The sequence below is a fragment of the Camelina sativa genome, chromosome 11 (assembly GCF_030686135.1).
Source record: "Camelina sativa cultivar CO46 ecotype springtype chromosome 11, ASM3068613v1".
Taxonomy (NCBI): Eukaryota; Viridiplantae; Streptophyta; class Magnoliopsida; order Brassicales; family Brassicaceae; genus Camelina; species Camelina sativa.
The window spans coordinates 29,481,022-29,498,113 of NC_141890.1; the positions used below are offsets into that span (position 1 = coordinate 29,481,022).

Here is a 17,092-nt window from a genome sequence, read left to right on the forward strand (position 1 = left end):
TCGAGTCCCTCGACGATGTCCAATCCTGCAACCATGATCCCACATATCTCCAACTGCTTTTTAGCATTTGTTTCATAGTCCTCATAGATTTCTGCTTGATGTTTTCTTTATTCTTGCTCATGTTTATCATGTTTATGGCTTTGGAGAAAGCTTATGTTTGTAATTGTTTAAATTCTGGGATACTTTATCCTCTTTTTGTAATGCTTCAGTTTGAATGAATAGAATCATCGTTGTCCAAAAAAAGAAAAAAAAAAATGCTAGCATAAGCCTAAGTATTTTTGTAAAATAGACTAGAGTAAAATATTAATGATACACACAATTAATTTTCTAACAGTGCTACGACTGAAATATCGACACCTATACTAACTAATAACTTGATCATCAATATCTTTACCAAAAAAGAACAAGTCAGTGTAATATAGGAGCATATACATACATAACCATATTTAGTTTCACCGTAGTTAGCTTTTACATAAGCAAACAAAGATACTGTTATTGCAATTTCGAATGATAAGGTCGTACAATATATTGTTCAAATCAGACTTCTTTTGTTGCTATTCCATTTTCTTCCTTCTCTTCTGATTTAGTCTTCTTCTCCTCTCTCTTCTTCGTCTTAGAATCTTCCTCTTCTTTCTTCTTCTTCTCCTCATCCTCGATCCTCCTCTTCGCTTCCTCTTTCTCCTCCTTCAACGCTTCGATCAATCGCTTCAGACAAAACTCCTTAGTCTCAACTTCTGATCTCTTCAGCAGGTTCTCTCCCACATCAGCTGGCGTCATCTTGATTTCTTCTACCTCAAGTAACCTCTTGATCTCATCAAACAACTCACTATCATCTTCTTCCTTAGCATCCAAATAATTCTTTGCCAACAATTTAAACGCTTCAAAACCGCAATAAGACATCTCTATACGCTTGTCCATTCTCCCTTTTCGAATCAAAGCCGGGTCTAATTTATCTATGAAATTAGTAGTGAACACAATGATCCTCTCACCACCACAAGATGACCATAATCCATCAATGAAATTCAATAGCCCTGATAATGTCACTTTACTTCCTTTATTCTCATCTTTCTCTTTTTTCATCTGCTTCTCAATAGGGTTAGTCTCATCTCCGTCTTCCTCCTCCTCCTCCTTCTTCTGCTTCCTCTGACCAGTTAAATCAAGAGAACAATCGATATCTTCAATAACAATTATAGACTTCACTGAGGTCTCAATCAACAACCTTCTCAGCTCTGTATTATCCTTAACCGTTGTCAATTCAAGATCATAGACATCATACTCCAAGAAATTCGCCATGGCAGCAATCATTGTTGACTTTCCTGTTCCTGGTGGACCGAACAAGAGATACCCTCGTTTCCACGCTTTCCCAATCTTCTTGTAGTAATCTTTGCTATTACTAAACTTGATCAGATCGTTCTTGATCTCTTCTTTCTTCTTATCTTCCATAGCAAGAGTATCAAATGTAGCAGGATGCTCGAAAGTGACATGGCTCCACTTCGTTTGCTTATAGCCAGACCAATTCTCGCTTGGATTGTTTGAATAAAGCTTCCTTTCTCTGTTCTTAACCCCAACTATCTTGCCTTCACTCATAACATGATCAAGATACCTCTCTGTGATTACTTGCCTGTCACATCTATGAAACTTAAGCATGTAGAATCTTGACTCCTCAGCTTTAGGGTAAAAGGAGATAGATCGGCTTTCGCTTTGATGCTTCTTCGCTTGCCACCAAACTTTGACCCCTTCAAACTCATCAGTGATCTCTTCATGGTCGTCCATGCTAAGGACGATAGAGTTATTTCCTTTGACTCTGTTAGCCGTTAGTTTCTTGGCTCGAGAAGAAGAGTCTTTGCTAAGATAGCTCTGGATCGCATCATAGACATCGCTTCGCTTGAACCGCTGACCGCTATATTCATGGAACGTTATCTGAATGTAAGGGTAGACAAGACCGACGAGCCTTTGAGCTAATGGTTCGAAGTGCTCTCGGACACGGTGGGCAGGGAAGAATCGCTCGAAGATTGTGTATATAAAAACTAAGCTTGCGAGAGCAGAGCCTGTGTTAGTCCATACTTCACTCATTGTCCCCATTTCTTTTTAGGTGCTCTGCTTCGTGGTTTCTTGGATAGAGAGAAACGTTTCAAAGATAAGTCTCAGATGAGATATTTGGTAAAGAAGAAATGGTGATGCTTAATGAAGAAGAAAATGAGTTTGATACACCACAAGTTTCGATATATATATAGAATAGATAAGTAAAGTGCCGATGACGGATAATAAAATATCTTTGGGAAACCACCAAGAAATTGTCCAATTCACGAGTGATAATAAAGCTCATAAATTACAATAAAGATAAAAACATTTTTTACAAAAAGACCTTAGAGGGAAACAACCAAGAAATTGTCAAACTTTTAGTTTTCACATATGTCACATGTGTGGTAACCAATTCGGAAACGACAATTATAACTAACAAAATAATTGGAAAAAAAATCTTATCAATTAAGAAAAGAGAACATACAATCAAATCTTAGAAACTAAGAATAACATGGCGACACGTTGTTGTTAGGACTTAGGAGGACGTATGTTACAACGGATACATATATTTTCTACGAATTATTTTTTCTTCTCATCATCAGATTATCCTAATATATCAATGTTAAATGATAATATGATGCTGAGAAGAAAAAAAGTTTAAAACAATATTTTCAGTCTGTAGATATTACATTCCATGTCATTATTACTATATATATATATCTATATAAATATACATTTTAAATTTTAAATACTACGCATTAAATTTTTCAAAAAAAAAAAAATACTACGCATTAATTCCATAAAATAGAAGATATGTTAATAGTTTCATTAGTTTATATATTTTCTGTATGTATAATTTGAATTAATTAATTATCTTTTGATAAACAACTATAAAATGACTTTTTAACATCGTACATTATCCTGTATCAATCTCATCAAAATATCGTATTTAACCATTTTAATTATAAAGTTTATGTATTTTTAAATTAACAATCAGTTGACAACTCTAATTTAAAATTAGATTATCTCTTTTTGTGTATCTCTTTTTTTTTTTTTTTTTTTGGACAAATTGTGTATCTCTTTAAATCCTGGTTGACGTCAAATATTCTCTCTTTCAAACTGTTATAATGGTTCAATAACGAGACCCTACTACGTTCTCAAAGAGACAGGCAGACTGCAAATATAGTAGTTTGGACCACCTGATCGTGAAAGACTTGTTTTGTAGTGTACACGGACCGACCACGCTGCTTCGTGTATCCCATTAAGTTTCCGATTTATTATTATCTACACAAGAAAGAAAAAAAACTTTTGAAAAGTGAAAATTATATAGAAAAAGACTTGGCAACGAATGACAATGAATAGAAAAAGACTCTAGAAAATATTTAAAATTTCCTCTTTTTGTTTAAAAAAAGATGCGTGGGTCATAAACCAAATATTTAAGCTTTTAGTGGAATAACTCGAATCAGCTCTTAGTAACCATTTTGGTGAATGTATCTGCAGCGTTAAGTTGGATTTGTTTCAATACTTACTTGTGACCTTACAAAATAGTAACAGTCTAACTCCATTTACTTCTTCTTTTACATGAAACATTTGATTATTAGCCAACTTAATAGCATGCATTTAATCATCTCCTTAGATGGTCCAGACTAATCTTTAATGAGTCTTCTAGGTCCAAATTAATCTTTCTTGAGTCTTCGAAACTCTGTACTACTCGTTAGTGATGGACAAATATATCTTTGCTTGCTTACTGCTACACTATACAACAAATGTGTCTCCATATAAAAATACATTGCCCGAAATTGATTTTTTCATATTAATATCTACCATACATGAATTACAATTATGTCTCATTAAAAATTTCTTACATATGCCGATATGCTCCGTGTTGGCCTGATACCGTAAAGTAGTACCATATCCTGATATCCCATATGCTTCGTGATGAGGCATCACTTTTTTTTTTTTCTCATTCTGCATAAAACTAATTTTAAATGCACTATTTGACTCAAACTGATTTTATGCAATTTTACGTTTGGCTTAGTTTAATTTAATACGCTTTGGTTTACTCTAGTTTGGAATAGAACGTGGCCAAGTAAAATCGAAACTAATTTCACTTTAGTTATTAATATGATCACCGGTCCATAACACATCTCACACATCTTATTATCACGCACTTAAAGGCAGAAACAAAGAATCCAAGCGAACTATACGAACCTTATACGTTCATGAGTAAAAAATACAATCATAATTTGATATATGATATCATTTCTATTAGAGGTTTTTTTTACGTGGAACTGTGACCCCAACTCGATGGACAAAATGTGATAAGATATTCTTTGGCGGAGCAAGTGACCAAAGGCGGAGGTGTGTCGTAGGCATAACTGTAATAATTGGGACAAGCCTCTTTAAACAACATGGAGTACATATTTCTTTTGCACTTTCCGGGCGTTCCATACGCGTTCCGGCAACAAAACCTGTCGTTATCAAACGCTAAGCATGCACTCTTGCACGCCACGATTCGTCCCTCTTCGTTCAAAACCTTTAAAGATAGAGAAGAAAACGTACGAAACAAAACTTCAAAGACTATAAATTATATTCAGATGAGTATATATATAAGTATTAGTTAAGATAAATTCAAATAACCAAGGATTAAAATATTTACTGATAACATTTGTTTGTTTATCCCATAAGATTTGTAGTTTGTTTCATTGTTTGTGACCACACTGACTAGTAAAGCAACTCGTTATTTCCCAATATTTGATTTTATTTCTAAAGCAATAATTCGTCTCTTTACGTAAGATGGATTTCAGATATTCATCATTTTGATGTAACGAGTCCAACTACGTATCAATCTTTATATCTACTTTCAGAATGTTGAATTTTGCTGATTTTGAAACAAATGGTTGACAACAAAAAATGTCACCTGTAGTTCTTCAGGACATGTGGTTTTGAGATCTTTATGGCAGCCTGAGATGGCACATTTGGATGATATGGGTTTGGAGTTCACTGCTACAGGGAGATTATAACCGTCCACGAGACTTACATCGTAGAAATTAGGTTTGAATTTGTCGGCTTGTACCGCAATTTGAATAAGTGTTGCCGGCGGTTTTCCGATCAATCCATTACACTCCAAATGTCCATCACAATCACCTAAAATTCATTGTAATTAAAAAATGAGTATAATTATAATCTTGTGTATATTAAAAAATATGTTGTAATTCAATAATGATTACAATTCTAATCTTGTGTTTTTTCTTTGTCAATTTTTTTTAATCTTGTGTTTATAAACCGATATCTCATTCCCCTTATCAAATCATAAACATATTACATTGGGATATAATATATAAACAGAACATTTAATATTCTCTATGAAACTCTCTATATAGTCATAGTACTATATGTAAGAGCTATAATTACCTGTTTCACAAGCTTGTTTCCAGTTGGAGGTGAAGTCACAGCCAGTTCTAGCCCAAATGCGACCACTCCAGCCCCAGGGAGCATCAATGCGTTCAATACCTCCGCATGGCAGATAAAATCCACCAGAGGCTAGCACTGGATGGCCGGAGTTGGGGGCAACCGCCGGCCAAATTGGAAATGAACATTTATTTTGCACATAAAATGTTACTTCATGACTTGTTACTTTGCCTATTGATATCATCGATCATAGTTACGATAAAATCAACTATACCAACAATATGATACAAAAAATAAGGAAGAAAATTACCATACACTATACAACTCGATATAATAAAAAGTTGTAACAGGGAGGTGGAGTAGAATTTCATTGGAATTATAGTTGTAACTTAAATCGTTTCATATTGGTGGATACAAGTTATAGAGTATTTATAAGTGACCAGAGACGTGATTTAAAAAAAAATAATCATGTCGTTTTCGATCTTTAACTATGCTTTAAGATTGGATTATGGGTAAGTTTAGATTTGATCCTTTAAGACAAGGGAGTTGATCGCTTCCGATGATATTAAAGAACTTTTGACTGGTAAATGTTGCTTTTACGAAAATCAATGGAACCATGAAAAAATGCAAGAATTATTTTTTTGGTAAAATATGGATTCTTATTGTTTGGGCATATAAACCAAAATACTACATTCGGGGAATAAAATTTATTATAAGAAATACGCCCAATTCTAATTGATATGAAGAAATTAAAAACATAAGTTTTCATATTAGTAATAGAGTTGAGTTTGCAGAACTCAATTTGTGAGAAAAAAAAACTATTTACTAGTATGATGAAATTATCAATTATGTAATCTACAACCATGCTTAAATAATTGATAATTTTCGTGATAATTATGTAATCTACAACTATTACTAGTATTATCCCGGAAAATTATAGTTTTGTTTAAGTGGTGTTTTTAATTTTTATTATTTATTAAAAACAGGCCAGACCCGCAATGTCTATAAGAACTTTGAAGCTAGTGTTTGCCTTGGTATATTTTGATTTCATCTATTGTAATTATATGATGCTTCCTTTACACAACCAGGTACAACTTCACAATCAGGTTGGAGTGGTTTATTTCAATCTTTACAAATACCAGGGAAAATCGACGCACCGTTCCATCCAAACAAGAGGTTTTGCGTTGCTCTTATGTTTATTTGTGGCAACTTGTATCTTATAATCTCAACCATATGTTTGATTGTAAAGATAATGATGATGTGATTTCCCTTTACAGGTGAAACAAGATACGTCAAGAGCCATTGATGCATCCATAGTGAAGGAGTCATATGTGGTGAGACAGAAAATAAGGGGTGGTTTATTACAGAGGAAGCAATGGAGAGAAACCACAAGACGATCATAGGCCCTCATAGTCATTAGCAACGTCATATCAAGCTTACGAACCATCAAAACTTGAACCTGTTGATGAAGTTTGATCTTGAGAGACGGAGAGAGACAAAGTAGATTGAGCAAAGCACTCGTTCCTAATTCTGTTGTATCTATCTCTGCGTACTTCTGAAATTTCGAATGATGTATGTGAATGTGTGTGACTGTGTGTATTAACAAGAAAAGAAACTCAATTATGTCTTGTGTCTATCACTTTCTTTACTGATTAATTAACGACTTAATCAGTTCATGTTCATTTTTTCTTTTGCATTTGTGATCAAGTATTAGCGTTAACGCTTGCGCTTGCGCTTACATTTATGGTATGTGTCCGTGAAACGTGTTTATGTTTGTATCAGTGTGGGCACAAATTTTTCGTTTATTTTTTTTTAAGTTTACGTTTTTTCATGTATGTGGGTGTTGGTGTAATGCGTTTATGTTTGTATCAGTGTTGGCATTAGAGATGTGGGAGCACTGGAGCAGCTTAATTGAGGTTTTAATTAATCCTAAAGCAAACAGTCCACCTGAGAAACAAAAAAAAAAAAAAACTCATTGTCAAACCTTAACCGAACTCATTCTATTTCTACCTATCAAAAAGTTGAACTTGTGCAAGTCATTACTAAAACTGAAAGCCAAAAAGAGAAAGAAAACAAACCTTTGCTTTTCTAGAGCCAAAAATATTCAAATTTCTCAAAAATCCATGCATATTCAAATGTACGTAACAAGTAAAATTAGGAATCAAATGCATACATACGTACTTGGAAGGAGGAGTGTTGAAGATGATGTGTACCGCATAAACTCCAATTATGCCTCTGATGATATAAAAATCATATACAGTAGTTATATACTTTTGTTTAATAATACCTAAGGCTCGAAATTGTACCAGAGGTGAATATAGCTAGAGACCTCACAATGTTGTTATTCAAAGGCAAGTCTTAGATGACAAAGGGAGTAGTTTAGTGTCGCATGGACTTGGGGAGATAAAAACACACATAGTTCCTGCAAGTTTGATATATACATTAAGTCAGTATAGTAAAGACAAAGAAGCAAGTAAGCAACCACATGATGTTAAAAAATCATGAGATCTCAACTTTTGCAGCTACATAAACAATATATGAATTACAGCTTTGATTAAGGGAATATCACTGTCTACTACACCAAGCAACACAGAAGCAACACTAATATAATTTTAAGAAGAGAAAACTAACATTTACCTAAGATTTTAGATCATTCATGTACACACCGCGACCACCAAAGATGCCTTATTCATAAACTACCATATCACATTGAACGATTAAGAGTCTTTGACATAAACATAACTTGCAGGAATAATTAGATTCAAGACTCAAATCATGCTTGAAAAGGGGTCGAAAACTATATTATGTTTTCTGCAATAAAGCCATAAATTTGTTAGCCCAAAGACAAATGTGAAGTTAACATACAAAAATGTCAAATTTTGATTCTGCAAATGGTACTAAAGATATATATGTAAAGAAAACTTCAGGGGATTGCAAGCGGTAAGTTCCCCTAACCGAGATTTATTTCGTTTCTTACAACTTTGGTATATTGAGTATTAGCCATAAATATAGTGATGTTAGTCCAAAAAGAAATAGATGATATTGAAAAACCATGAGATATCATTCTTGACTACCCTTATAGTGTCTAAACTCAAGCCTTTAGACAAAGTCATCTTACTACTACTACTACAAAAATTTATCCCTGCTATGCACCAGATGCAATATACAGAGGATGTACCTTACTACCACTAATACTATTGAGTATCGAGAAGTATGTACCTGAGAAACCAAAGTTTTCTTTTTCGGAGACAAAAGTTGTTGAAACAGAAACGTAGAGAAGAAATCTTATAAGGAATTTTTCTTAAGAAGAAACAGTTAATAGGATTCAAAAACATACCTGCTCGTTCAGCTAATCCTGTTGTGCACCAGAAGTTACCGAAAAGCTAGTCTCCGACAACCTTACCACTAAACAATTCAAACATAACCAATAACAAAATGACATTCAAAACCGAGGGAGATAAGTCGAACCTGAGAAAGATCATGTACACACTCCAGTTCTTGGTCTTCTGAAGCTAAAAAGACAGATTAATTAACCACTCATAACAGTTATAAAAGACTATGTAAAAGATGTAATCAATAAAGGAAGTACAAAACCCATCAAGGGAATATATTATGAAAATCATACCTTGTTTTAGACGAGGTAAGAGACACTAACCTGATCAAAAGAAGAGACACTAATCTCTGCTACAAGCACATCTAGCTTGTGTTTAGAAAGCCATTAAACAAGCCTTATTAAAGAACCTTTACTCTCCATCAATTTGCAGAATATTGAATTGTACTCCATATAGTTTAAACAGAGAATTGAATTTCTCATGACATCATTGTCCAAGCCTTAACAAAGACTAATCTTAGCAGAAATGTTGAATTTTCTCAGGACATCATTGTCCAAGCCTTAACAAAGACTAATTTAGCAGAGATATTGAATTTTCTCAGAACATCATTCATTGTCCAAGCCTTAATAAAGACTAATCTTAGCAGAAATACTGAATTTTCTCAGGACATCATTGTCCTAAGCCTTAACAAAGACTAATCTTAGCAGAGATTGAAGTTTTCTCTATAGTAACAGAATATTGAATGTTAAACATGCTGTCCCAGCTAAAACAAACCAGTCGGACAATACTCCCTTTTCCAATCACTTTAGAAAGCCATTAAAATAGCCTTACTAAAAGACTTTTACTCTCCATCAATTTGCAGAATATTGAATTTGTACTCCATATAGTTTAGGCAGAGAATTGAATTTTCTCAAGTCTTAAGAAAGACTGATCTTAGCAGATTGTATTGAAGTTTCTGTCAAGCTGTCCCAGCCCCAGCAAGACAGTAGGAGATTGACAAGCTCTTTAACTTACGGACGTGATATCGGACAATTTCCCCAAGTTAGAAACCCGACAGACACAATCATATAATGTGTAGTCCCTTTCTTTTGGGTTTAAAGAAAACATCAAACTTTAAACAAAACTAAAACCGAAGAAACTTTTTAAGAGATACACGTTTTAAAATTGAAAGCCATAAGATTGAAACACACAACTTTTGAAAACCTAAAAAATCTGAAGCAAAAAGTCCCTCGAAAAAGAGAAAACATGAAACCAAAAGAGTAGTTATTTCTTTCTTTCTTACAAATCAATCGAAACTTGCAAGAAAAGGTTTCGAGTTTAAAATCACGAATGTAAAAATCCCCAAATAAAAACAGAAAACACGAATTCAAAAGAGGGATTTTTAATTTTCGGAAACAAAATAATCATAAACCCTAAGATGAATAGCACAACGAAAAAAGAGGGCTTTTTGGATTTTGCTTGACGAGAATGCAAAATCAAAGTTTTGATTTTGAAAAAAGGGTTCGGTTCTAAGAAAAAAATACAAATTCAAAACTACCAAACCCCAAAACCGAAACACAAAAACTGGAATTTGGTTATGCGTAATCAAGAACCCTAAATAAATTCATCGTGAAAAGAAAAAAGAAACGAAACCTTGCAAAGACGACGAAGATCTTCGTTATCGCTCCAGCGAAAGCGAACGAAACGAGAGCGTCGGAAGAGAGTTGCAATTGTGAGAATCTCCACCGAAAGGGTTAAATCGTAATCTCTTCTTATACAAGACAGAACTCTAAATTTTAGTAACCGTTACAAAGTTGAAATGAATTGGGCTCAATTTTGACGGGCTTAAAGAGTATAATAGGCCCATAGTTTCGTTTTAAGTTTTCCTTTTTTATTCATTTTTGTTTGCATAAAATCTTAATTAAAAAAATAAATTAAAAAAAAATCGTTTGAGAGAACACATTATATATTTCCCTTTCTTAGTTACAAAAGCTAATTGAAGAAGAAAAAAAAAGTTGCAAAATCTAAATTTATTTATGTGGAAAAAGGAAAGAATCAACAACATTGGAGATTGAAACTTACAAGCTAGCTCTTGTGGTATGTACAAGTATTGTATACTTGAATCATAGGTTGGTTCTACTACTACTAAATTACTAACTCTACAATGATTCCAAAAAGGTCGAGATCATCTCTCGTTCGCTTTTAAGAGTCTAATGTTTGTTGTGTGATTGGCTTGTTTTACTGGAAGAATTAGTTATAGACTGAAGTGTGTTTTGATTCTATTAAAATGTTTTAGTCTATATATTATTAGCAATATGAAAATTACTAATTTGGTTTTCTAATACAATATATAACTTAAGATAATGTATGTACGACATCATAAACATAGGAACAAAGTATGAGCAAAAGTTAGTTTTAAAAACTAAATTAATGTTAATAAAATGTACACATATAAATAATATTAATTTTAAATTTAATATAGAAAGATATAACACTTATAGAACCCATGAATCCGATGGCAGGTTCAATTCCTAGTGATGGTGGCTAACAAGAAGGCGGATCCCAACCAAAGAAAAATGGAACTTACCAATACTTGTCTCTCTAGAATTTTTTTTTGGCCTTAAGAGTAGCATCTAGAGGCGTCTCTTTGCTTAGAAAGGTAAAATTAAATGTCGTAATAGCAAATATCACCTTAGAGAAGATAAAAAAGCATTGGAACGTAGGATGGTAACGAAACCTTGCGACACCATTGTCCAAGCCTCCAGGAGGGTTAATAATTCCATTGAAAGTACTTATCCCGGCAATGTATGTGTTGAAATTTTATGATTGATTCTCGCATCTTTGGTAAATCTTTCAGAGGATCCAGTCCAAAAAAAAAATATAATACTAAATAAATCTTATAAGTTAGTAATTGGAGGATCCAGTCAAAAACTAGTGATTTCTTATGCATTAGCCTTGAGCCACATTTTACATTTATAACGTTGCTTATTGGAGGTAGTTGAGTGACAATTGTAGATTAGTATATTTGCATGACTTCAATTCTCTTGTTATCAGTTATGAGAGTACTAATTACTTTATTTTTAATTTAACAAAAAAAATCACTTTGCTTTTTGTTTTTCACGTTGGATTTGACTGTTAAGGTTTTATTTATTTCCTTTTTTTTTAGTTTACTTTGGTATTATTTTTTTTGCCAACTTTAGTTTTTAAAAAAACTTCTTACTCTTTCCACGAGAAGAAGTTTCTAAATTAGTCCATTGTTTTTTAATCAGATGTTTTTATAATTTTATTGGTGCTTGTACGTACTTTTACTTAACTTTTATTGAATGTTTGTTGGAAGACATTTAAGTATTCTAAACATTGGTTCACCCAACTACTATCCATATTTTAAGAAAATGATAACCGTAACTTTCCTACACTTTTATATGTTAGAATTTTAATGTGAAGATTAGGTTCTAACTACTATCCAAGATTTTTTCAAAATGATAAATATAACTTCCCTACACTTTATATGTTCAGAATTTTCTTTTAAAGAATAGGTTTCTAAAAAGCTATGTCTATAGTAATTGAAAACTCATAGCAATGTTTGTATTTGTATATAATTCTTGGCAATATATTATTATTCTATGTCAAATTCTTATAAGATGTTCTACAAAATTTTCCCTTTTCGTTTTATTAGATATTTTGTAAGATTTTATGCAAAATTTTAATCCATATATGAGAGTGTGATAATTATAGTCTGAAGTAATTTCTATGATTGGTTAAATTGTTGTAATTGGTATATAAAAGGGATATTTATAACAAATTCTCGAAAAAAAAATGTATACTCTAACAAAAACCTCTTTTATAATTAGATGATGATACCAATATGGAGTTAATTACTAGATAGGGATTTATTTGAGGGGTGTTTATAAGTTTTGCCATTTGTCCAAACTTTCAAAAATGCCACTTTTTATACCTAAGAACACAAGTTTGCACATGATGTCTGAGTTTTTAGGTTATAATTTTTTTTAGGGTATAGTTTTTGTTATGAAGCATGTATTTCACAAAAACAAATTATGAAATAATTCAGATTTAAAAATAGCAAAAGTAGTAAAACTGAAAATAATTGAGACAAGTAGCAAAAAAAAAAAAGATTTGGCCTAATAAATGGCATTTTGTGTAAAAATCCCTACCAATATGCAATATCTTCTAATGAAAACTTACTAAATGGACGGATTCATACATTTACAAAAACAATTTTGGACATAATTTATATAGAAGTATAATATGTAAATTAGTTTTCCAATGGAGATAGTGGTTAGAGAGAGTATATATATATATATATATATATATATATATATATATATATGTCCTTGGGACATATTAATACAAAAACTTATAAACAAATGCCAAAATTCTACAAATAAAGGTTCAAAATAGTAATTGGTAATTGTGCTTTAAGTTGGGCTAACGTTACTTCCTCGTTATAATAATATACATGATGTTTTCAACCCAAAATAATTGTATCAATATTTTATATTTTCAATGTAAAATTAATTAATTATTTATATTTTGTATTTCTAACAATTTCAAATTTTCATTGGTTAAAATAGTATTTAAGTATTAACAAATAATGTTTTATTTTTGATTAAAAATAAAAATAAATAATTTCTTAATTTGTGTTAAAACCTTACATATCAAATAAAATGATAGAGACTGAATATTTTATATAGAATGAAACACCAAATTTGTTCTTGATAAACATCATGTTGTAACAACAAACAACATTGAGTATGGTCTCTCATTTCCAACGCCTCTCCTCTCACGTTTTAGAATAATTGGTGTTTCCAACATAAGTTGTTTCAAATCCTTCATGACGCAAAGAAATTTAGTTGGTTAAGTGTTAATGTGTTATGTATGTTTCTATCTGTATGTTTTCTTTCGTTTTGTATATATAATGACGAAAAAAAAATTCTGTGAAACATTTGATTAATTTGGTCTAGATAATGTAATTTTAACATCACATTTCTACTTTATATTATTTTATAAAAATCTTCACCGTGACACACGATACGAGTATTATCCACTAGTAGCTTCATCGATTTTAACAGTAATATTAATTGCTATTTAACAATAAACGTAAATCTCCATTTTACCCTCCACACACACACACACACAGAGTTTTATGAAACCACTGTTTCAAAATTTGAAAATCTCTCCTTCATAAATTAAAATAAAAAATTAAAACACATTTTGTTTTTTGTTTTTTTTCCACAATCTCAATGTCTTAAAAAAAAAATCTATCTCTTTCTCTCTCTTTGACCACCTCGAGTCACATCACAGAACCTTGACCATCAACAACACAACACAAAACCCATAGATTCTTTAAAGGAAACATCTCACTTCTCTCACTTCTCCACTTCTCACTTGTCGATCTTCTTCTTCTTCTTCAGTTATGAGTAGAAAAGCTCCAAATCTTGAATCTTTACATCACTGTTCTTCCAGTTGCAATAATAATACTACCAATGCAAGTCCAGTTTCTGGATCCGCGAGCTTCAAAACAAGCAGTAATGGGTCTGAAGACGTTAGGCTTAACAACAGTGTCAGCTTAAGTTTCTGTAGCAGTAACAGTGTAAGCAGCGAAGCTAATCTCGAAAAGACTCGATCTTTCGATGCAAACGAGGCTGATTACAAAAGGGTCTTCGCTCCTTCGAAGCCGCATAAAGGGAACGATCTCAGATGGGACGCGATTCAGAGTGTGAAATGTAGTAAAAACGAGGATCTGGGTCTAGGGCATTTCAGGCTGTTGAAGAAACTGGGGTGTGGAGATATTGGGAGTGTGTATTTAGCTGAGCTTAGAGAGATGGGATGTTTCTTCGCCATGAAAGTGATGGATAAAGGGATGCTGATTGGTAGGAAGAAACTTGTTAGAGCTCAGACTGAAAGAGAGATTTTGGGTTTGTTGGATCATCCTTTCTTGCCTACTCTTTACTCTCATTTCGAGACTGAGAAGTTTTCTTGTCTTCTTATGGAGTTTTGTAGCGGCGGAGATCTTCATATTCTCCGGCAGAAACAGCCCGGAAAACATTTCTCCGAACAAGCCGCAAGGTTAATTTCTTGTTTTCACTTTTTGTCTGAACAAAAGTTTCTTGCTTTCATTCTAGTGGATCCTCTGTTTTGTCTTTCTATGGTTATGTGTTGGGGTTTTGTCTGAGAGTGAAGTCAGATTGCTTTGATTCTTCTATGGTAGCTTTAAGAATCTGGCAAACATTTATACATTGATCCTCTGTTTTGTCTTATTTATTGGCGATGCTTTTGTGTTGATGTGAGAGTAGTATCAAATTGGTTTTATCCATATGTGTTGCTTTAAGAATCTGAAAAAACATTGATACCTTGATCCTCTGTTTTGTCTTTTTCTTGGTAATGTCTTTGTGTTTGTTGTGTGAGAGTTTAAAAATCAAGTTGATTTGATTGTTCTGTACAGCTTTCAAGAATCTGAAAACATTTCACATTCTAATGGATCCTCTGTTTTGTCTGTTTCTTATGTTTTTGAATATTGCAGGTTTTACGCTTCTGAAGTGCTTCTTGCACTTGAGTATCTTCATATGATGGGTGTAGTGTACAGAGATTTAAAGCCAGAGAACGTAATGGTGAGAGAAGATGGTCACATTATGCTTTCAGATTTCGATCTTTCATTGCAGAGTTTCGTGAGTCCTACACTGATTCAATCAACATCACAACCATCTTGTCATATTGCTTCGTACTGTATCCAACCTCCTTGCATAGATCCATCATGCAAACTACCTGTAGCATGTATCCAACCATCATGCTTCAAGCCTCGTTTCCTCAACAACAAACCAAGAAAGGCGAAAACCGAAAAAGCCGGTTCAGATTCATTCCCAATGCTAATAGCCGAACCAACGGATGCTCGGTCTATGTCATTCGTGGGCACGCATGAGTACTTAGCTCCAGAGATCATAAGAGGAGATGGTCATGGAAGTTCAGTTGATTGGTGGACTTTTGGTATATTCCTCTACGAGTTATTAACCGGGAAAACGCCGTTTAAAGGAAACGGTAACCGCGAAACGCTATTCAATGTAGTTGGACAACCGCTTAAGTTTCCAGAAGGATCTATAAGCTTTGCAGCTAAAGATTTGATCAGAGGTTTGCTAACTAAAGATCCCAAAAAGAGACTAGGGTTCAAGAAAGGTGCTACAGAGATAAAGCAACATCCTTTCTTCGCTAACGTCAACTGGGCACTAATAAGAAGCACAACCCCACCAGAGATACCGAAACCTATCGATCTTTCGGTATTAAACGAAACCCTCAAGTCATCATCAGTTCAACAACAAGGCAAGCATTCAAAACAATCAGATTCATCATCAGGTCCTTATTTAGACTTTGAGTTCTTTTGATGACACACTTGTTTGGTAGTCGTATATGTATTCATCTTCTTCATAAATTATTTTTTTTCCCCTTTTCGGGTTGTTTCGTTTTTTTTTTCCTCTGTATTAAGCAACAATTTTGCATTTGCGGTTAGGTTAATAGTTTGGTTGATATCTACTTATGTTCATAAAGGTTCAAGCAGTTCATAAAAACACAAAGATTTTGGGAAAAATGGTTTAGGAAAAAAGCAATAAACTTTTTAGTCTTTTGTTGCAGGAGCCAAAAAAAAAAGATTCATTTTTTTGTGTGTTGTGTAATCGAGAAAAGTGAAATTAAAAAAATGCAAAACTTTTATCTTACAGATGAATAGACTTTATATGTTAGTCCCCACACCAAACTTTTTAGCTTTTTTCTTGTATGTTTGGCTTTAAAAGCTTTTTTTGCAATTCATTGTGCGCACAAAATTACTTTTTTTTTTTCTTTCTAATAAGAGTTACTAGGTTCGGACCCGCACTTACGTGCGGAGTTATTTTTGCGTAATTTTTTAAAAGGTATAATTGTCAAGCGATCAAATCCGTCTATGTCTGATTGGAACGTTTAAATTTTTTTGACCTGAAAAAACCCCATTCCTCGTAATTCATATGAGTAAATAGTATGTCCGCATATGTTCTGCTTGAATTCTTGTTCCCAAAATTCTTATCCCGTATTTTATCATACATGAATATACCAACACAAAATTCTCATAACCTGATTACTATGGAACTAATTTGAAAGATTTCCTTAAATATAATAAATTTGTTGTTTAATCTTGTTTTTTTTTTCTTAATATGTAAATTGGGTCAGTTTGGCTACATGGATATTTGATATGATTTTTTTTAACCCTTAAGTGTATTTTCCAATTAATAGTATAGATTTCTTTCAATTATTGAATGAAATATTCCTTAGTTATACTAATGACAATTTAATATAAATAATATAGTAAG

General features: G+C 32.8%; 3 protein-coding genes and 1 long non-coding RNA gene across 4 annotated transcripts; 2 read left to right on the top strand and 2 right to left on the bottom strand.

Annotated features, from left to right (window-relative positions):
* Positions 1-389: 389 nt before the first annotated feature.
* LOC104724353 (AAA-ATPase ASD, mitochondrial) lies at positions 390-2,285 on the bottom strand. Its single transcript, XM_010442813.3, has one exon. It carries the CDS (start codon positions 2,080-2,082, stop codon positions 538-540), a length of 1,545 nt encoding a protein of 514 aa, XP_010441115.2. The 5' UTR covers positions 2,083-2,285; the 3' UTR covers positions 390-537.
* A 1,832-nt stretch (positions 2,286-4,117) lies between these two features.
* Positions 4,118-6,499, bottom strand: LOC104724354 (thaumatin-like protein). Its single transcript, XM_010442814.2, has 4 exons — positions 5,744-6,499; positions 5,437-5,664; positions 4,943-5,169; positions 4,118-4,558 (listed from the first exon to the last, which is right to left on the bottom strand). Exons 1-4 carry the CDS (start codon positions 5,802-5,804, stop codon positions 4,304-4,306), a joined length of 771 nt encoding a protein of 256 aa, XP_010441116.1. The 5' UTR covers positions 5,805-6,499; the 3' UTR covers positions 4,118-4,303.
* A 2-nt stretch (positions 6,500-6,501) lies between these two features.
* Positions 6,502-7,266, top strand: LOC147934581 (uncharacterized). Its single transcript, XR_015570305.1, has 2 exons — positions 6,502-6,609; positions 6,711-7,266. It is a non-coding gene; the product is annotated as an uncharacterized LOC147934581 (long non-coding RNA).
* Positions 7,267-13,973: 6,707 nt separating this feature from the next.
* On the top strand, positions 13,974-16,284 carry LOC104724357 (serine/threonine-protein kinase D6PKL2-like). Its single transcript, XM_010442815.3, has 2 exons — positions 13,974-14,831; positions 15,286-16,284. The coding sequence occupies exons 1-2, from the start codon at positions 14,179-14,181 to the stop codon at positions 16,136-16,138; spliced, it is 1,506 nt and encodes a 501-aa protein (XP_010441117.1). The 5' UTR covers positions 13,974-14,178; the 3' UTR covers positions 16,139-16,284.
* The last annotated feature ends 808 nt before the right edge of the window (positions 16,285-17,092 follow it).